The sequence below is a fragment of the Cebidichthys violaceus genome, unplaced genomic scaffold, assembly GCF_023349555.1.
Source record: "Cebidichthys violaceus isolate CVI_PGR_0920_01 unplaced genomic scaffold, fCebVio1.0.p SCAF_13, whole genome shotgun sequence".
In the NCBI taxonomy this organism is placed as follows: domain Eukaryota; kingdom Metazoa; phylum Chordata; class Actinopteri; order Perciformes; family Stichaeidae; genus Cebidichthys; species Cebidichthys violaceus.
The window spans coordinates 2,917,833-2,939,432 of NW_027176296.1; the positions used below are offsets into that span (position 1 = coordinate 2,917,833).

The 21,600-nt window shown below is 41.4% G+C and overlaps 2 protein-coding genes across 2 annotated transcripts; both read right to left on the reverse strand.

Annotated features, from left to right (window-relative positions):
- Nucleotides 1-6,201: 6,201 nt before the first annotated feature.
- On the reverse strand, nucleotides 6,202-13,420 carry timm44 (translocase of inner mitochondrial membrane 44 homolog (yeast)). Its single transcript, XM_068707373.1, has 13 exons — nucleotides 13,380-13,420; nucleotides 12,833-12,937; nucleotides 11,857-12,057; nucleotides 11,681-11,761; nucleotides 11,337-11,486; nucleotides 10,885-11,021; nucleotides 10,390-10,475; nucleotides 9,796-9,888; nucleotides 9,347-9,471; nucleotides 9,068-9,118; nucleotides 8,838-8,927; nucleotides 8,260-8,370; nucleotides 6,202-6,929 (listed from the first exon to the last, which is right to left on the reverse strand). Exons 1-13 carry the CDS (start codon nucleotides 13,407-13,409, stop codon nucleotides 6,810-6,812), a joined length of 1,380 nt encoding a protein of 459 aa, XP_068563474.1. The 5' UTR covers nucleotides 13,410-13,420; the 3' UTR covers nucleotides 6,202-6,809.
- A 267-nt stretch (nucleotides 13,421-13,687) lies between these two features.
- Nucleotides 13,688-21,506, reverse strand: hnrnpm (heterogeneous nuclear ribonucleoprotein M). Its single transcript, XM_068707374.1, has 16 exons — nucleotides 21,229-21,506; nucleotides 20,177-20,358; nucleotides 18,520-18,572; nucleotides 17,771-17,778; nucleotides 17,527-17,620; nucleotides 17,179-17,415; nucleotides 16,798-16,951; nucleotides 16,630-16,679; nucleotides 16,486-16,546; nucleotides 16,049-16,192; nucleotides 15,555-15,650; nucleotides 15,311-15,379; nucleotides 15,116-15,217; nucleotides 14,402-14,985; nucleotides 14,253-14,304; nucleotides 13,688-14,156 (listed from the first exon to the last, which is right to left on the reverse strand). The coding sequence occupies exons 1-16, from the start codon at nucleotides 21,345-21,347 to the stop codon at nucleotides 13,993-13,995; spliced, it is 2,169 nt and encodes a 722-aa protein (XP_068563475.1). The 5' UTR covers nucleotides 21,348-21,506; the 3' UTR covers nucleotides 13,688-13,992.
- Nucleotides 21,507-21,600: the final 94 nt, after the last annotated feature.

Sequence of the window (21,600 nt, forward strand, 5' to 3'; positions counted from 1 at the left end):
AGGGCGAAATTTAAAATGATACATAAAATATATATAATGAAATATCACAATTCAGAGGGTTAACCCATTGAACCCCAAAGAGTGAACCCCATATGTTGAGTTCAACACTACAACACTATGACTCACAATGCCTCAGACCCAACTGCCCCGGTACCTGTAAAACAACAGATAAAGAAATGCTAAACTCTGTTAAAAAGCTCATGATAACCATTTTTAACAAAACCAAACAAATGCAACAAGCAATTAAATAAGCACACATCAAAAACACAGATCCCTTGTCTTATCACACTATGACTAATACTCACTGAACCAGCAGCCGTATAAGAGAAAAAAATGTACTTCGGCCTTTTTAAGTTGTAACCCAATTGGCAAGGACTGGACTCTAGGGACATCAAGTTTCGGACATTTACCACCAGACAGCGAGGCCGTAGATTCCATTAAAAACATTTTATTTTGATATACATTTTCCCTTTAACTTAGGTCTTGGGTGGTGGGTCTGAATTATTACTCAAGCAGAAAAAGATGTATGACATAAGAGATCATTTCCATGCATTTATCCATCTTAACCATCTTAACTATCAAACTCAAAAGCTAATTGGCTCTGAACAAACAATACATCAGTTAAATAGTGGAATTAATCATAAATGGAACTAAACAAACACATGACATTATCAAACTGATAAACCTTAAAAGAATAACTCATTTTTGGACCCACTTAACAAGCATAAGGGAACACAGGTCTGGTTAGTGGCAGTGCAAACAGGGCAAGGTTTTCTCCTCCTAGAGCACTGATCCAGGGCAGATCGAGTTCACTTGTGTCTAATTGACTCAAGACAGCACAGGTGAGCCTGTGGCTCCTCCCAGAGCTCATGGCAGACGTCGAAGAATTTCAACACAGTCATAACACTAAATTATATCTTACCTTTGCTGTTTTGTGTTTGAAAGTTGTGTTTGAGAGATTCTATACTGATCACATCAAATTACCAATATTTTCTCAGCATACCTTTTCTGTTCTTTTCTATCAAGGTGAGCTATGAGTGACATTGGTGGTGAAGAGTGCAAGCATTATGTAGGCTACCTTCATGTGTAACAATATCCCAATTGAATCCATACTGCATGCAACAGTATGTACTTTGTAAGGGCAGCAGCAGTACTAACAGTAAAAAGAAAAAGTATGCAATTTGGAACTCAGTCACTGTCTTTTTTTTGTTCAAGGCATTCATTTTTCCTTGTTAAAACCTGGCGCCTACATTACACTAAATGCAACTCAACTACTGAAAGTTTGGTTGGAGATTCTGGTGTGCTATGCTAGTAGCGGCTAATGTAGCCACAAGCCAAGTGATGTCACTTGAGGACATTTATCAGATTTTGTGCAGCTCCTTTTCGACTCACAAGATGGCACAGAGACCTGTAAACAGACTTTGGTGTGTGAAATCCACACAGTCCGTCTTTAATTGAAGATGGAATTGAAAGTGACAGATAGACAGGCAGAGACAGAACGGCTTAAAGGAAGAAGCATCGTTCAATTAGGGAACTGTAGTGAATATGTGAGAAAGATGAGTCCGTTTCATGACCTGGAGTAACCGGCCTGTGCCACTACGCATAGTGTGATCCAGCCACAGTGAGTATTTATCAGCACTGACGCATGCAGACACACAGAGAGCTGTGTCTGACACAGCAGTACTGCGACCACGTTGCTGTGATAATGTTGGGCCTGGGAGTTCCAACACGTCTGCCACGTCCTGCTGGTCTCTGGATGTGCATGCTTGGGTGAGACAGGGGACTGGTTAGAGCACTCTCACTGCCCATTACTGCTAAACAGGCACACCTGACCCTCCATAAATTTGCTGCCTGCTTTGCTACTGATTTCCAATGCTAAACAAGTACTGTCTGTCTTCCTGTCAGTCCCTCTAACTCTCTCTCTTTCTCGCTGACAACACTTCTCTATCTCCTTCCCTCTCATTTTTATTAAAAGTAAATTGATTTTTTTCATAACACATGTCCAAATTTGGTGTCGCTGTCTTATCTTATAGGACCGGCGCGATATATGAAAATAAGATAAGGATATATTGACCACTGACTTTTATAGGAAGACACAAAAGCTCCTCAATATTAGATCCACTGTTAGAGCTGCAATAACAAGCTTAGCTTTATGAAAAGATGAAGAGGATAAACTTTAAAAGAAAAATGGAATTTTTATGTGAGGCAATATCCCCAAACAAAAGCCTCAAAGATCTATTATTGAACCGTATTCAACCAAAGGTACAGATGCTACTCTAAAACAATACATTGTTCAGGAACACATGAAAAACACTCACCGCAAAGACGATTTTGGTTGGTTCATCTAAAATACAAGTAGCCATGCAGATTACTTTTTCTTTTTTTTTTTGGTCTATTTGAGATTTGGGCTCCACCCAAATGCAATGGAGGTAAAGGAAAAAGCCCCAAAAAGCTGCAGATTGCTTGAACACTGTGATGTTGTACCTGGTCTGGGATTACACAAAAAAACAAAACCCCAGAAAACAGATTGTTTTTGTTATTGTTATTGTTTATATATATATATAGTTTATATGTTTATATATATATATATATATATATATATATATATATATATATATATATATATATATATAAACAAAAACAATAACAAAACACAATAACAAAAACAATAACAAAAAATGTTTTCTGGGTTTTTGTTTGCAATAATATAATATGTCTATGATTATGTTTATTTATATATATAACCACAATCATAAACATATTATTATAAACATAATCCCTCTCTCACCGGGACACCCTCCTGACCTTTCTGACCCTCTGTGGTCTGCATGTATGAATGTGAGTGTGTATGCTCTTCACTGTGTGCCCATAAATTGACATGTTGGCGCAGTGCCCCACTGCACTGGAGCGAGCACCTTACACATGCATGCACATGCTCTTTCCAAAAGACTGACTGTGCACGGGCACATCAGAGAGTTCGTACAGCCAGTGCTCAACTTCAGATCATGTAAGAACAATGTCATGTTGCATTAAGCCCACCTGAAAACATCTGATGCATAAAGTTGTTTTTTCTTTGTAAGACAGTTACCGTTGCCTGCCATCATATTGCTTCTGCTATTTGCTATAATCAGATATAAGAAAGGATGCAGTTAAGCTGTATAGACTTAATTGGATGAAATGAGGACCAGAGAAAAGGACTATGCTGGTTAAATCGCTCTGAAGGAGAATGGGTGCCAGGGGAGCTCAAGGACAGCATAGTTAATGGGGCATCAGACAGACGACAGGAAAGAAAGGAAATTAAATATTGGATGGCTGATAGGCGAGAGACTCTTGACATGTGTTGGAAAATTTCCATTTGTGACATGAAGTTGAATAGGAACCATAAGTGTTGGGGAACCTAACACCACAGTCAGTTACTTCAATGGCATCGCTTTTAAAGCTTGAACAGTCGATGATATTTGGCCTCATGTTGCTTCGTTTCTTTTACTGTTCTTTGATCAGTTTGGTCAAAAAAGGCACCTGGGAATCATTTTTAAGTTGTGTCTTACATGTTTTTGATGATGTTTTATGACTTGTGAATTTTTTTGGTCTTCCTTTCTGTCACTCAGCTTGTTAGTCCGGCAGCAGCTGCCAACCTGTATCTCAGGCCACGGCGTGATGTCAGCACTCACCCGTTGAGTGTGAGAGTCTATGCGACACTTCTGCCCTACTTCTTTGGGACTTGGCCTAGTAACGTGTGTGTGTGTGTGTGTGTGTGTGGGTGGGTGGGGAAAGACACATACATGTGAGAGTAGCCCCTGGTTGGCCAGCTGCATGGCTGTTACCTTCTTTACTCTTCAGACAGTCATGACGTTTGCAGTCTGTATGTGTGTGGGTCAGAGTAAATATCCCTGTTGAGTTCACTTCACAAAACTGTTAACTACCCATGTGTTTCCTTGCAACTTGTGCAGTCAGCATTTAAGCATAGTGTGAACAAATGTGTGTGAGTGAGTGAATGCACTCATCATACGTTATTCAGTAAGATGAGATAAAACTTTCAAAGAGAAGTCATCTGTGTAAGCATAGTTTATTTCTGGGGTTAGTTTTAGGGCTTCAACCAGATATTACGGTTAGGCATTGGAATTAGTTTCAAACTCAAATCTGGGAATTATTTGGAAGGGTGGTAGTTTATAGGAGCATGTTTGCATATTTGATCTCATTAAGATATACTTGACATTATTACCAACACTTTTCCAATCCATATATTTGCAGTAAAGATTTGAATCGATACATTCCTAGCACCGGGACTTTTTTGTCTAATGACATAATATTTATGTGGCAACATTGTTGTAAGCTTGATACATTTTCTTGTTGAGGCGTTTGATTGTCTCAGGTTCACCACAATCTACTTGAGCAGCAAGCTTTTTAAGGTAAGTTAATATTAAACGTATTATTTTACAGTGTCCAGGTTTAGTTACATTTGGGTTTTCAAGGTAAAATTTTCTGACAGCATCTCAAAGTGCAACACGTAGCTTCTTACGTAAGTGTTTGAATGCAACATTGAATAAATGGAAAAACAGCTCCGGTTGGAAATTGCACCCAACAGGGAATAAAACACACACTTAAAACTAAACATTTAGTGCAAGCCGATTATCACACAAGTACAGTATGTATATCAATCTAAAGTCAGCTCGTTGTAAAAGGCCATGGTGCAAACTCACAAATGTGTGTTAGATCTTCTCTTGGTCAGTGGTTGTCTGATAGGATCCAGCCGACTGACCACATTGCCCAGTAGTTAATTCTCCAGGGTGGCTCCTCTGAATACCTGTGTTGAGAGCAGCGTGTGTGTGCGTGTGTGTGTGTGTGTGTGTGTGTTGCTGGGGGTGCGTCCTGAGCGATGAATGCTACATTGGGGAGCTGCAACCTCAGCGCAACTCAGCAACCTAGAGGATAAATCTTCCAGGACAGCCCCGAAACAGTGGAGCTACATGTACAGACAGACGTACAGTATAGCACACATGCAGGCGTACACAACATGCAAGTTTATGAGCTACATTCTCACCCAAGGCTGCTGTAATCAATCCTGCCGCGTGTGAGCTGCATGCTGCTCTGCATCCCACCATCAGTACTGAGCTGTCTGACTGCTGCCACGGACGATGAACAGCTACTGCAGAGATATCGCACCCTCATCTGCACCCTGTACCCAAAAGCATCTCAGACACATGTCGCCAATGGAGCACAGAGACCCCCCAGGGGGATCCAGCCCAGATTGCATTTGCTTTTTTAAGATCATAGCGTAATAAAACCAACCAAAACAAGTGTATAAAAAAAGTTCAGACATTTTGATTGAGGTGGTGACATCTTACAAAGTGGAAACGGGCAAAACGCAGAGAAGAAAAATCCACTACAGACTTTCTTGTTGGATTTACAATTGAAAATGTGTCAATGTTATTTAGCGTTGTTTGAAATTTACATTATCTGGCCATATATAAACTATTGTCTGCAGCAAATCAGAAGTAAACGGTCGGGTTACCAACACAAAATCGACACCATTACATCTTTACATTAGATAGGACTTGTAATGAGGTGTAATTGTCATTGACATGAATCCAAATTACTCGTCAATAGAGCTTTTAACTCTAAAAGGTGTTTCAGTGGAATGTATTTGCCCACACAGCCAGCAGAGGATTTCCAAAGACCCCATCATGGATCCATGATTTGACAAAACTGAGAAATTATTGGTGAGACTTGGGGGACATTCAGCCTTTGTAAGATAAGTTTTGGGTTGTTGATTGTAGGTCACATGACTCTGGTGTGTAGGGCAACGACACGGCACATTGAACACATGTAGCAGCGATTTATAACCCATCACAACACAGAATGTCAAAGCATTTCATCTGAACACAACTGTATGATGGCACATGGTGTTAATGTCAAGACTGACGGTGATACTCCTCAGACCAAGGAAGCTGTCAAAATGGCCATGTTCATTTTCATATGTAACTTCACATGAAGTAAATGAGTACTCTAGCCCCGCTCTGTAAAAAGACACCCAGATACATCATGTTTCCCAAAGGAAATATAGCTAACACTGAAATCCCAGTTGAGGATTTCATTTTAAAAAAAATAATTAGCAACTGTCCTAGGAGGAATCATGTGATATCCTCCAGATCGGGAGAGAAGCTTAACCATTTGCAAGACAGAAGGTATAAAAATGTCTGCTAGTGTGAAAAAAAAGGGATCTTTATTTTCATAATAAATATACTCACATTTAAACAATTACAGTGGACAACTATTATACAAAGAAAGATCTAGGAAAGCACTGATTAGAGAGAGAGAGAGAGAGAGAGAGAGAGAGAGAGAGAGAGAGAGAGAGAGAGAGAGAGAGAGAGAGAGAGAGAGAGAGAGAGAGAGAGAGAGAGAGATTTTTGACATTCTGACATCAACTTGAAGTTCAGGGCCTCAGTTACAAATCGGCTTCCTTGATTACCACATTTTCTTTTCTCATATTCATAATAAAAGAGCTGAACCCCAGTTAAATACCTTCATGCATCCCTTAAATGCTAACGGCTGCACTGCACCACACAGTTTCAATAACTGGACAGCCATGCAGGCGTTGAACAAAAATATGGCGAATGAGAGTTGCTGGTAGTCTACTGCCCCCTAGTGTGAGCAGCATTTAGCAACACTACGCCACAATATTCCTGTTGTCCCGTGTCCCACTCGTCTGTCCCTCATCTCCATGTCTCCCCCCCCCCTTCACAGCCAGCTCCAGGGCCTGCTCAGGTACAGTATGTTCTCTCTCTGAGTGATCTGCGCATATCAAAGAGTTAGAGGATCTGTTCGGTGCTCGAGGCGGAGATGTCAAGTAGTCTCCAGGCAGCATATGGGTTGAGCTCCTCCTGGTCTCGACACAGAGCCCACACGTACATCATCCTCAGCACTTTTTCCTGGAGGGAGGAAAACAGATGGGTACACTTATTCTTAGCCGTTCCATTCTTCTTCAACATTGTAGAGCAGCAAAGACAGACAAATGTGATTTTAGACAAATCAAATATAAAGACATTTTGTGGTTATGTTAGCCTTATATAAGCCATGAGACCAAACACTAGACTTGTACTTAGCTTTGTGATCAATAAATCAAAACCAAAAAAAACCAATGCATACTGTTTTGCAATAAAAGTCTATAATAAATACGTTTAGCACCTACATGTTTCAGTCTTCTACAGAGAATGTAAACTTAAGTGCCAGCTCACAGATATGCTAAGGTTGGTGTCAGGCAATTACAACCAGGGTAGCGCTGGATTATTGATACAGGTGCAGTTTAGCAGGTAGCAGTGTGCATAACTAGGTCAATTCTAACAAGGCTTCAATATATTTAAGGTTAACAAGTCCAGCATTTAAAATACATGGGATTGGATACTAAAGAAAAATCATATGGAAAACTAGTAAAATAGAAAAATACCCATCTCAAAATAGAAAACATAGCTCGGGAGTGTACACTCCCAGTTAGCCATGTTGGGTTTTATATATTTGTCTGTCTGAGACCTATAACAGACAATGACCTAGTGAGGATGACTCAGCTACCAAAGGCAATTGCTCATTATATTGCTTATTTATCAGATAGCTGTGTAACATCAATACCAAGACATTTTGGAATTGGAAAAAGATTTAAAGGGTCTCTGAGTAACAGTGAGAAGTTGGGTGTTGGAGACATTTAATTCTGTAGTCCATGAGGGCAGAATCCCTCATTTCATGTCCAGACTTTTGGAGCCAGCTGATACAAAAGTACATCCACCATTAATCCTCATGAGGTAGTCTTTAAATCTGAACACTGAGCGGATTCCAACTGCATGGTGGATACCTTGACCTCTTTATCACAGGTGTCCCCGAGGAGCCCCGAGCGCACAATACGGCTGATTTATAACCAATAAAGCTTTAGTGTGGGTCGTGGGTCTAAAAAAATGTCACGCCCAAAAACAAAGTTACTCCTAAAATGTTCTTGGTCCATCATATATAAGAAGTTCTAACACATTTCTGATTTTGACAAAATGCCAGCTAAAGCTTTGTCTGGAAGTTTTTCACAGCAGAGGTTTAGACTTGTAGGAAAACCACAGGTGACATTGATAACATTAACGATGTGTGCCAGTGAGCTACTATAAAAAGTGAAAAGTCCTATTATTTATAAGACATTCCATGCCACAAATTACATTTAATTTACATTTGTTGTGTTTCAAATGCTCTTTAATAAATCACAGTGTGTGTTTGTGTGTAACTTACAGGGTCTCCCTCCACCACCTCTCCTTTGGTGTTTCGGATCACCATGACTAACTGAGCCTGGAAGGTGATAATCAGCACTGGACCCTGGTCCATCATCTTCCCCATGGCCAACTGGAGTAGAGGATACATGCATATTTCACTGAACCAATAAAAATGATTTTTAGACAGCATTCAAGTATTTCATTCAAAGTTTATCATGGCTCGAGAGATATTTAACAGTTAGACAAAACTTCTGCAAGGACTTAAAACCCAGTCTGATGATAACACCATCCAAACACAAAATACAGAAAAGAAGAAAAAAACTTGCTCGTCGTAAAACTTGCTTGTCGTTTTTCAAGACAAAACTGACATTTGTCTGACTTGTATACTTTGATTATGCATATTTGCAAACCTTGTCCCTGCAGATCACCATATAGTCTCTAACCACGAGCTCTCCAAATCAAAGCACAAACCCTTGTTGTGCATTAAAAAGGCTCTTGATTGGCTGTATGTTAGTGTTGCACCTTCACCTGTTTGATTCAGTAAAACCTTAATTATTAATGCATTAATCCTGTGTAATGTAGTCTGGAAAAACTTACATCAACATTGTCAATGTCCAGGATCTTAGAGTGGAAATGAAGTCCCATGGCCTTGGCTTGCTGAACTGGGTGTGCCAGCTGGCTGTATGTCTACACACCCAATATGGAGAAAAAGAAGATAACATTATGCCAATATGCACACCAATGTTCTCTGAGGGCAGTCTAACTGTATCCTTTACATATCCGTAACAAAAGAAGCTTATGGTATCTGAGTGTGAGAAAAGCCGTACCGCTTCATAACACCAGTCCTTCAATACTTCCAGCTCCCCTCGGATCATCGCCTGCATGGAGGCAGAGCAAACGTCACCTTAACAAAACTTCACAAAATCATAATAAAGATATGTACTGTAATTCAACGTGGCTTAAAGATAAAACATTCCTTGTCGTAAACATCATCGGGCGTTTGTCCTAACGTGATATATTCATTCACAAAACATTCTCAAATGGATTAAATGATTCCATTACACAGACACTGGTACTGTAGGCGTGTTGTGTGCGGTCCAAAGTACCTCCAGTATATTGGGGATGATATCTCGTTCACACTGTTTGAGGAAGGAATCTTTGTCAAAGGATGGGTCCGCCTTCAAAATCTCTGTTAGTACTTCAGACATCTCCGTCTTAGAAAACAGCCCACCTAAACACACACGAGGACAGGAAACACGTGGCGTTCAGCAAACACATAAGAAGCTGAAGAACAGACTGTGGTTACATGTGTTCAAACATCTGTGACAAAAAAAAGTTGCTCATATTAACTTTAGCTTCCTTACCCTGCTTCTAAATCTAGTTATGATGTAAACTAAATCTGCCTTTAAATAAAAATGAAAAATATCTAAGCAGTAGAATATAACATATACGACTAAAAGTACTTGTGGGTAACATCCTTTGTATCTTCTCTGTTAAAGAGTGATTTGACCTCGGCCTGTGATTAATGCACACCATCAAACCAGAGGTCTCTCACCTATGAGGTCAGTCATCCGGTCGGTGACGGCACGAGATGCTCTGATGAGGCTGTTCTCACTCTCATCATACTTCATCTTCATCTCAAAGAACCCTGCAGTGAAAGAAAGAATGAGAGCGTGATCTTAAGATCAAACCTGAGGCTTCTATCTCCTTCACATGTGTACACACACAGAGGATGGAAATAAAGCTCTCTGTCAGATCAACAAACCCTTCAGTAGTCATCGTAAGTTCATCTACAGAAACTAGACATCGTTGTTCCTGTCAAAAATATCAAGTGGTTGGACAGTGAATTAATTCCCATATTACCAATTCCATCGGAGCTACAGGGGGGTAATAATTTTGCTGATTGTAATCATCTGTAGATGTATCCTCTTACTGAAAAGTGATGTACTGGTTCACAGTATTTCACAGTATTTAGGGTAAAAGGCATTGATGCTGCAACAGAAGCTATGAAAATCTATATAGCTGCAAATCTGTTGACTCTGCACAATATCCCAACTGTAACCCGGGCCATTCAATCATCAACGTTTCCCTAAATAATGTGCACAACTACATCAGCTCAGTGATGAACATTTTTAATGTTAGTCCTTACGGTTGAAGACCATGTTGTTGTCTTTGAAGTCCTTCCACTGCTGGTACCATTTGGAGTCTTTGTGGAGCACCACGCCCATCGCTTCCCTGAAGTACACACAAAGTAATGCTTCAAGCGGCGGGCCGAGGGAAACGGGTGTTGCTGTTGACTTGCTGGGTCATGCTGACAATCACACTTAAGCATATCAACCCAGAAAGGAAAACGCTGCACTGGTTACACCAAGAACAATTAACGGAAGGAAATACTGGGAATACTATCAAGGTTCCGCTTTGAGAACCGTTACTCTTATTCCAAACAGAATGAATACTCACCAGTGTCTCTTCTGGAAAACAACGATTTTCTTATTTGCTTATTTTTCAGCCTTGAGTTGGTTTTATTTCCCTTTCTTTTTAAATGATTAAACTGCATGAGGGTATTTAAGTGGTATCAGCCATCTCTGAACATGAGAGGTGTTTTCCTCCCAGTATCGGGGTAAAGTAGAGGGCACTCACGTACTCGTTGGCTTCGAACACCTTGCCGTCGTCTCCTGCCCCTTTGGAGGAGAACTCACTCCTCTTCCTGAGCCTGGCAGGCGGCCGATAAGGGCCGGTGTGACCCAGATCACCGATCTCCTGCTTCACACTCTCCATGCCCTGAAGACGGATGAACAGGGAGCAGACGAGAGAACAACACATAAGTTCCAGGCATATCGTTTACAGGACTCAAAGTTCTCTTTATTCCTAATTCATTTCACAATCATTTAACAATTTAATAGTACATTGTTATTTCCCTACTTTTATCCTTAACAATGAGCAGTGTCCATTAACTGAATTTGACAAATTATTTCCTTCACAGTGCAACAGAGAGAGAAGTATTTTTAGTTTATTCAAGAGAAACAAAAAATGTTGTTGAACTTCTGGTAAACAAGGAAATATATCTGCATCCTAGTGTGCACAGTGAGTCCATACCTGTGATATTGCTCTGAACGCACCGCTCTTCCCCAACATCTCTCCACCTTTAGAGACGGACTCTGCCGAGGTCTTCGCTGTCTTGGCTGCCTCCTCCATTCCATCCTTGATTTTCTTCCCAATTTCTGTACGACCGACCTCCTCTAGCCCCTGTCCACACACACACACACACACACACACACACACACACACACACACACACACACACACACACACACACACACACACACACACACACACACACACACACACACACACACACACAGTAAAGGTGGATAGATGCAAATCGTATCTATCAGATGAGAATCAAAAGAAAAGCAGATTGAGATACTTATCACATTTACCTCTTTAACTGTCTCAGAGATGTTTCCAAACTTCTTCTTGAGAACGTCGGAGGTCTTCACGGTTTCAGACTCAATCGTTTTCTGGGAAACAGACAGCGGGACATTAGCAAACCCTAACACTAGCTTTTCATAATAAAATAGACATTGAATAATGCTGTGTGCGGCCAAATACTAACATATTTCCTTCGAGCTTGTTTCAATGCATCCGACTCCTCCAGTTTTTTGGCCTCTTCCCGGAACTTCTTGATGTTGTCTTTCATGTCTTTGTTCTTGTTCAGCTCCTGCTTAATGTTGTCCAGCAATTCCCCGATGAAACCTTTTCTGCCGCCCCTCTCGCCAGACAAATACCGTACCTGCAGAAGACGTGACTGAGGCACCTAGTTGGTATGAATAAGACACATGTAGGATTGAATTACTTCTAGCATGTCATGGTGCGATTCAATTAAACTTAAATTCATGACCTGCAGGTGTGGCCTAATGATCAAGACGTCTTGATAAACTTTAGATAGGAAACAAGTATAACTAACAAAGACAGCAGGAGCACATTATGATATATGATATGCACCGTAGTAGACTTCATGCCAAGAGCAGATGTTTTAGCAAAGGGGTGCTTCCATTAATTTTTTTTGCATATCTGTCATTTTTAAGTGATCCTGCTTTTTTTTACAAATGAATGTAGTCTCATACGACAGTCCTGCATTTATGAAGGTCATGATGTTCAGTTAAAGGTTTATGGTCATTTTGAAAGCAGTCGCTTGGGGTGCTGTTTAACTGGCGCACTATGCTGGCAGGTGTTTCTATCATTGTGTTCACCCCATTTATATCGAGTGTAAGCTTAGTAATAGAAACACCTCTCCGCATAATGCGTCAACTCAACAGCACATCTCCCAAAACTAGTTAAGTCAAATCGACACCTCTCCAAAAACAGAGACTGAACTTCGTAAAGGTTGTACCCAATATTGGAAGTTGAGCGTGTATTAATTTTGTACTGTTACAACAATACTATCCAAAAACAAAAAAAGCAACAATAAGTCTTAATTGCAGTGCGATTTGTTGGCCTCGAGCACAATCCAACCAAACACCAGGAAACATCTCTACAGAGGAAGACATCACAGCTTCAGAATACCCAGAAACATGTCAGCGTGTTCGTACCTGTGGAGAACACGCGAGGACCCCACGTATCCTGTAGACATTGGGTCTGTTGTGAAGTAGCAGGTAAGAGGAAGGGAATGCCACCGAGCCTCTTCTTACACATATCTGGAGACAGACACACGGCGTCACCCTCAAACTTTAATAATAGACTGCTCGAAAGCCACGCAGCAAATGCCTCGTTATACGTGTTGGACGAAAACGCAAAAATAAACAAGTTATCTCGTTTGACAGACACTTTGTTTATTTTAAGGCACGGTGGAAAGGCAGAACATGCATCTACGTACCCACGTTTACATTTTACTAGGAAAAGAATGTCACGCGCTTCTGAGTTAAAACACCAGCTGGACATCTGAACAGTCCAAGAGCTAAGTTAGCCAAGTTAGCTAACGCTACGTTATCAGCCTCATCAGGAAAACAAACTAACAGTCCAACGCTACCAGCCACTGGAAGAACTGATAGTTCAAAAACACAGTTAGAGTTGTCTCTTTAACTTTTGGTGGTAATTAAATGTCGATATTTTATGTGACACAAAGTCCCAGGCACTCACCTGGTAACACTGACACAAGGGGCTCGCCATCTTGAATTTAATGCCTGTGACCTTCTTCCGGCGATGACCTACTATATCCACGAGGGGGGGCGCGTGAGAGTTCAGAGTAAAATCCTCCCGCGCGCTTTAACTCCATATGTTGCTCACACTGGCATCATTTAACTACATGCACCATCACATTAGCATTGTCCTTATCGTAAACAAGTACCACTCTCAGCAAATATCAATACGTGGTCTGGCATAAGTACCCCAACCACCAGAGTCCATTACTTGCGGGTAATGCAATTAAAAACACTAAAGACAACACATTTCAAATACTGAGGTTTATTTATCAAAACACCTTACAGAACAAAAAGGCAATGACAGGTGAAGCAGGACAGAACAAAAAAAAAAAAATTAAAAATTTGGTCTCTAAAAGAAAAAGTAAAACTTAATCAAAAACTAAAAACACATTCACTGTGACAAATTACCAACTAAAATAACATTTCCATTGTTACAAATATCTAACAAACCAAGTGAATATAATATGAATATCCTATGGGCAAATTAGATGATACAGAGCGCTTGGACTTTTAGGAACTAAATGAAATGTCAGATGTAATGGACAAATAATTTATGCATTTCTATCAATCCTAACATCGATTTCTCTTCCATTCAGCCGATAGCCATTCATGGTTCGGCAGACACGCTCGGCAGTTTCAGGGGTGTCGAAGCGAACCACACCACAGCCCTTGGACTTGCCATTCTCCATCTTGATATCAGCATACTGAACCATGCCTGCAGAAGGAAGGACACCAATGTAATTATTCAGCTTAATGTAAAACAGACAGTAATTGATTTTATCCAGTACTTGCAAACTATGACTTCTCTTACCGCATGTGTTGAAGGTATCCTTCAGCATCTTCCAGTTGAAGTCAAATGGCAGCTGGAAAACAAAAAGTGTTTAAAATAAATTAAAATCATACGAGAGAACAAATGAAGTTAAAAAAGAAAGCCTAACTGCCTTTAAGATGAATACTTACATTTCTGACAAAGATCTGGCATCCCTTCCTGACATTGCTTCCTCCAGCTCCGGGCCCTCCGGCTCCTCCAAAGGAATTCCCGACAAATCCACGATCCAATTCACCAGCGCGATCAAACTGACCACCAACACCCCCGGACCCCATCCGATCCATGCCAGAGCTCATGCGGTCGATGCCACCGGAGGGGAAGCGGTCAAGTCCTCCGGTGGAGCCGATGCGGTCGAATCCGCTGGCCATTCTGTCGATCCCGGTGTTGCCCATGCGATCCATACCCATCGGGGAGCCAAAGTCTAGGCCAGATCCCATGCGATCCAAACTAGACGGGCCTAGGCGGTCAAAACCAGCTGGGCCGAGGCGGTCCATGCTGGAGCTCATACGGTCCAGACCGGGTCCAAGCCTGTCCATACTGGGCCCCAGCCGTTCCATCCCCGAGCCCATCCGGTCAAAACCAGAACCCAGCCTTTCCAGGTCAGACCCGCGGTCCATCCTGTCCATGCCCATTCGATCCATCCCTGCCATGCGGTCCATGTTGGCTCCCAGGCGGTCCATTCCAGAGCTCATGCGGTCCATGCCCAGAGAGTTTCCTTTAAGAGCGAGTAAACAAAAGAAAAAATGGTCACATCAACTGTCAAAGCTGAAGTTAGAATTTAATCTGATCCGGTTTATCAGATTAGTTATCTGAGGAAATTTAAACATAATCCTGAAAATACTAACCCATTCCTCTTTCAAAGGAGTCACCAAAATTATTGCGAGACATGCCCATTTCATTTCGCCCAAACTCCCTGTCAAAAGCACCACCAATCCCACGGTCCATCTCTGACAACGCAAGAGATGAAACCATTAGACACATCCAGCAAAACGTGAAAAGTGTTCCACGCCTGCTTTGAGGTGCTCAACACGTCTCCTTACCGTTCATTCTGCCCATTCCTGAAGAACCAAAACGCTCCATGTTGTTCATTCCTCCAAAGTTGTCCATTCCTTGAACAGAGGAGAAGAAAGTCTTATACCAGAGGACACAACCAGAGACCGGTGGACAGGCTTGGTATGGTACATCATAAAGTCATAGTTACAGACTCTTGCAGAGTCTAGGTGCTTAGAAACATGAAGGTAAATACAGTTAAGGCCCAGCTACTTGAAAATCTTCAGTACATACCTCCTCCTCCTCCTCCTCCTCCTCCACCGCTGCCGCCGCCTCCTCCACCTCCTCCCATACGACCTCCCATGTTACCAAAGCCCATTCCATCCATTCCTGCAAGTGAGAAGAGTGATGATAAGCCCCTGACTTTACTTATATTTCATTAAGGATTTGACAGCAGTAAGAGTAAAAACAAGACTGTCTCTTTCAAGGTACCTCAACTTTAATTGTTACTATAAATTAAATTGCAATGAATACATTTGAGAATCCTTTTATACCCAAAGCAATCAATGTATATCATTTGTTTTGATCATGATGATATAATATGATTAGATCACCAATTTTAAATACTAATAAGATTGTTGGTATACGCAAGTAATTGTGTAGCTCAAACCAGATACTATGTTGAAAATCAAGTATTTTTCAAGGAGTTTATTCAAATTTGTAAAACTTGAAACGTTGTATGAACCGAGATTATTCAAGGGATTAACAAAAACACTGGAGCTAGTTACCTCCGGGGCCCATGTTGCCCATTCCTCCACCACCACCGCCGCCGCCACCACCTCCTCCTCCTCCTCCACCTCCTCTATTGAGCTGAGTAGCATCAATGGGCTGGCCACCAGGTCCCAGGCCCAGACCAATACCACTCAGGCCACCTGGGAAGAGAAAATGGGTTCAGTATTAAGACATGGTCTACAAAATTGTGCGTCTGTACAAATAGATTAGACTAAAAAAAGAGGCTTCACAGACCACCCAGTGTGTATCTTGAGATATATTCAAGTGGCTAATAGAGTCACTAACGCTACCTGCTTGTTTTTACTCTAAAAAGTATCACGAGTGCAGTTCTGAACCAAACTGAAACAACTAAATTGAACTAGCAAGGATACTGTGGTTATAATGAATTAAAGTTGTTTTTAATAAAAGTGGAGAAAGCTACATGTATACTTACGGGGAAGAGCAGCAGCAGCTCTGTCAGGTGGTCCAAAATCTTTGGGCAGAGACTTCTCATCCTGTGAAAGCAAACGTAAATGCATTCAGACCACGTGCTTCAGGTATAATGTGAGCCGATGTACACAAGGTTCATGCAACATACCAGTTTGACGTGCATGACTCTGTTGAACAACAGCTGCCCATTGAACATAGCTGTGAAACCATTAAGGAAAGCGTACCAGAGAGATTCTGAAACAATGCAATTCTATTGAATTAACATTCTATGCACACAAAAGGGATCCAAATCCAACATTTTTTTCAAAAAGGATACAGACAGCTTGGACTGCTTCAATGGGCATATCGAATGTTACTGTTCCCATGCCTCTGCTCTTCCCATCCTTGTCCTCCAGAATGTCAGCCCTCACCACCATGCCCGCCATGCTGAACACCTCCTTCAGCTTCTTCCAGCCCACTTTGTAGTCCAGCTGCAGGCACAAGGAACAATTTTAGAGATGGTCACTTGCTTGTTCACACAGGCAAGGCCAAAAAGACAAGTCAAACTAACCTACGGTTTATCAACATATCTTAGATTAAAATAACAGCACTAAAATGTATTGATGAAACCATTTGTACATCATTTTATCAAATACAATAACTAATCATTTATTGGCTGAAATGTAATTTTTTTTCAGGACATCTCTTGAAGACTTACATTAGCCACAAAGACCGTGCTGCCAATCCTGCCAGCCTGGAGCCCGTGTATGATCTCGTTGGGGATGTTGGGGTTGTTCATCAGGCTCGGAGGAATGTTGACCATGGAGCCATTTGGTCCAGGGCCCATTCGCTCCATGTTCATGCGATCCATTCCACCCATTCCGCCATGGCCTCCTGGGTGTCCTCCGCCTTGAGTCTTGTTCATCTCTCTCTGAGCAATCACACCATCAGGGTCCTAACAAAAACAAAAAAAAAGCAAGAAAATGTGACTGAGGGAAATAGTCAACCGACATTTTGATCGATTTGCTGCACTTTGTTTTACGTGGTTATTTGGGCTGTGGCCTACCTCTTTCACTTTCAGGGGTCGTCCATTGAGGTTGTGCTTGTTGACCTTCTCCACCGCTTTCTTCATTAGCTCTTCAGTCCTAAACTCAACAACACTAACAGGAAGATACAGTACATCCTGTGAGATGAAACACTACCCTCTCCAAAAAGAGTTTTATAACAGACACGTGTGGTGCAACATTTCCATTTTGTCAATCTGAAAGGCATCAACACAACAAATGCTAATAAATGGATAAACTACTTACGCACAACCCTTTATTGATGGAGACAAAAGGAGACACCAGAACAGGCCGCACCAAAAGGAGTAAAGAATAATTAAAATGAGTAAAAGCGATTGTTAAAATAGATGTTTCAATTGACAAAAAAAAAATGTAAGCAAAAATAGACAATTTCATGCACAATCACAAGTTCATCACACAAGCCTACAGCCTTGGCCACAACTCTGTACTTCCACATAACATTACTATTCTAAGATCTTTTCCCAGTCACTAGCACAATGCAGGCAAGAATGGTGAATATTAAAGAGTATTTGTCCCAACATCCAAAGGGCAGAAAATCCACAGTGAGATAGGATTCCCCACGACTAAGATAATGGAGGCAACGTTTCCAGTAAAGCTGTTCTACGGAATGAGTTATATTTAACAACCATCTACCAGCCTTGTAACAACCTCTTGCAAACTAGACCCCTTTAGTTCATGAGGAGCGAATCCAGCAACCGAAGGGACTTTGTCACTCGGACTGCAATCCCACAGGATTGGCTACAAAGAAAGCTGAAGTCCTTTTATAAGAGCATCAACCCTCAGGATGACATCAAGTCAGTGCCACAAACGACACCGAATAAAACACGCCTCCAGCATGTCACCATCTCACACACACACTCCACCAGGTTTCTGAAGCTGAACAATGTCCAACAATGAAAATAAAGACACCAAAGCTGACAAACACAGGTTTGTCTAGGATTATTCATGTTTTATTTGTATGTATTTGCACTTACCCTCGATTTGCCTTCTGCGTCCATTAAGTGTTCCACGTACGTTACCTCACCCACTACAAATCAGATTCCAGAGACGACACACACCAAGGGAGAGAAGCCGAGAGAACAATGGGGGTTTAGAGCAGACACAAGTAGGGTGGCCGGTGACAGTGAGCTCAGACTGCCAGTCCTGCGCCTTCCCCCAGCACCTCAGCAGCAGCACAATATGGTACAGGTCTACAAAAAGCAAGCTAGAGTCTTTATGGAAAAAAAAAAAATCAAGACCTCTTAGCCTGTCCTTGTTGGAATTCTCCCGAAGCACCAAGAGCAATAGACTGAGGACAACAACTGTTGAAATGGCCATCAGCCTGCCTATTTGGATATAATGCCTTGAACACCACCTTCTACCGGACGATAATTGACCCAATAATTTCAAGTAGGCAAAACCTGTTCAATGCCTCTTTCCATTTCATTGCAAACCTGTGCATACTTTGTCAAATGTCGCCATTTTATAACCTCAGGCCAATGCAACAATACATTCGCCCATCAACGGAGAAGAAACCTACAGCTTGAAACTAACCATAATCGTAATAAAAGGCAAGCTCTTAGGGGATAGAAACTTCTCTATTGGCAAACATGTTCTTAAAGTGGACCTGTTCCTTAAAAACGCACAATATCAGAATTTTGAGTCAGTGGCGACCACAGCCTCGCATTCGACCAGATCACGTCTGTTCAACGGATGGACATCAGTGACCAAACCTCTAGAGACAAGGACAGTGCATAAGAAGTTGCTTCATTTTGTAGACCTGTACCCCAAAGAAAACTCCAACGCATGGCCGTGTTTGGCACAACATGGAGATCTGCTGAGAAAACATTTGCTCGTCAAGGTCACACCTAAAAGAGAAAATGCAATTTAACTCCACAGTCAGTCATTAAACGAATACCAGGTACTCCTTCTGAAAAAGGATTGTACCTCTTAAACACATGGTTTAATTTCAAGTAAATGCCAATTTAGTGCATTACTTATAATATAGCTTAAGCTTTTCCAATACCCCATAACTACATAAGAGCACATGTAAATCCATAGTGTACATTGAAGAGAATTTAAGGATAGTCCCTGCATCTCAAATGATTTCGTTTGATAGGTCTCCAAAAGTTTTACTTATTTATAAATCATGAGAGCTCTTTTATATGTTTATTTCATGTTGCAACTTTGAGCAACTTTGTCCCTCGTTTCTAGGCAAAAATCATTACGTTATGGCAATGTAATGAATGTTTTTCATGGATTTCTTGGGGGAGAAGCATCTCAATATGCCGCTCATGATCCCAAGCCATTGGATTTTCACAGTAGTGTACCGGCTTAACACGTATACAAATCCCACTTCACAAAAACCACAATCGGTTTAAAGGAGAATAAATGTTCATTCTAACACCCAGGTTCACTGCACTTGTACAAGTCTGCAGCGACTCCTTAGTTGACGGACCTCGTCCAAAACCTTTGTTCCAGATAACTCCCGGGAGATCTCACGCAACATTGTACAACTTTAAGTTTCAGCACAAATCCCCAAGAGCCCTTCAAAAGCTGCAGTGGTCAAACAAAATGACCCGGGAGGATGCATCTTTTTTTTTAGTCACGTCCAAAGCAGACTGACTCAATCCCTTATCCAAAACACCTTACCTTTCTCTTTCATCAGGTCTTTGAGGGCTTGCCATTTGACATCGTATGGGATGTTGCTGACAAAAACGCGGTATCTCTTGTTGACGTTTCCATAGGGTTCATAGCGTCCGGCCCCACCTCTCTTCTGGGGCCTCTCCTTCCTGCTTGAATTGAGCTCATGCTTGGCTTTCCCGTTCACTTCTCTGTATAAAGAGATCAGTAAATAGCGAGTTTAAAAAAAAAAAAAAAAAGTGCAAGTGAGCCCAGAAAGGTATAGAATTAAGCAGATTTAGATTCTGGAATGTAAATTCAAAGCCAAAAGGCAGCTAGTGGGGACACATAGGATAAATAAATTGTCTGCAGACACATTAGCTGGTACATTCTTAACAACTAAACATTAAAACATAACAAACACGGCACCATTTTGACCTTTTGCAAAACGAGGCCATTAGCGTAATTCACTCAATCCAAAAGGGGACCTAAAGGGATTTGTTAAATCCGATCGTGCAAACCACACTTCAACATAAGCAGATTTTATTATATATAGATTAAGTGGTTAAAGTACGTTTGATAATATTAATAAAAACACCGTTACAATGGTCTGAACTGCAATAATAGTCCGCAACCGAAGACAAATGCACATCAGCCGCATGGCAAGGCCGCTCTTTAGACATCACGCTAGTAGGCCTGTACCGGATTATTCAATTATCCCTTCAGTATTTCACCGTCTTAGATCAAATAACGAACGAAAATAAGAGGAAGGGCCCAAATAATTTACGTTAACAAGTAAACCAGCTAAGTAATTAGCAGATAATATATTATCGTTACTTAAAGTTACGCAAAATGGATTTGACTAGTAATTAGACGGGTCCCCAACACCCCTCCTAACACCAGGTAAACTAATTACATCAAACTTTAAAAAAAAATGCAGGCCTTATATAATAGCCTCATAAGGATGCAACTATGGGGACTTTTTTTTTTTGAAGACTAGTCTTTCTCGAGATTTCCGTGGATCTGTATCATTACGGCTAGCTAGCTAGCTCCAACAAAGGAACCTTGATGAATGGACTTACCCTGGTTGTTGCTGCTGCTGCTGCTGCTGCTGCGGCGGCGGCGGCGGCGTCGGTTGCTGCTGCTGCTCGTCGTCGACTTGTTCGGTCACGATAGTCTTTTCATCCTGCTCGGTCGACATCTTATCGCGCAGTTTAGTGTCTTGCTAAATTGAACTGTGTTATCGAAGATGGTATTCACGAATCACCTTTTTAAACTGAACGTAATGCAACAAATAACTACGCCAACCACCTCTGCGACACCAGCTAACGAAAATGGCGGAGAGAGCAGTTAACCAGGAACAACGAATGCTGGGAATTTTTAAACCAGGGAGAGAATAGTCTACATCCGGTGTACTTTTTACAAAGTAAAGGTCATATTAACGCACAATAGGG

Coding starts and splice junctions, on each gene's coding strand:
- timm44 (XM_068707373.1), bottom strand. CDS start 13,409: ATGGCGAGCCCCTTGTGTCAGTGTTACCAG. Junction 9,472..9,795: donor CCGGATGACTGACCTCATAG/GTGAGAGACCTC, acceptor GTGTGTGTTTAG/GTGGGCTGTTTTCTAAGACG. Junction 8,928..9,067: donor AGGACTGGTGTTATGAAGCG/GTACGGCTTTTC, acceptor TTGGGTGTGTAG/ACATACAGCCAGCTGGCACA.
- hnrnpm (XM_068707374.1), bottom strand. CDS start 21,347: ATGTCGACCGAGCAGGATGAAAAGACTATCGTGACCGAACAAGTCGAC. Junction 16,193..16,485: donor AGCTGCTGCTGCTCTTCCCC/GTAAGTATACAT, acceptor TTCTCTTCCCAG/GTGGCCTGAGTGGTATTGGT. Junction 14,157..14,252: donor GGATACCTTCAACACATGCG/GTAAGAGAAGTC, acceptor TTCCTTCTGCAG/GCATGGTTCAGTATGCTGAT.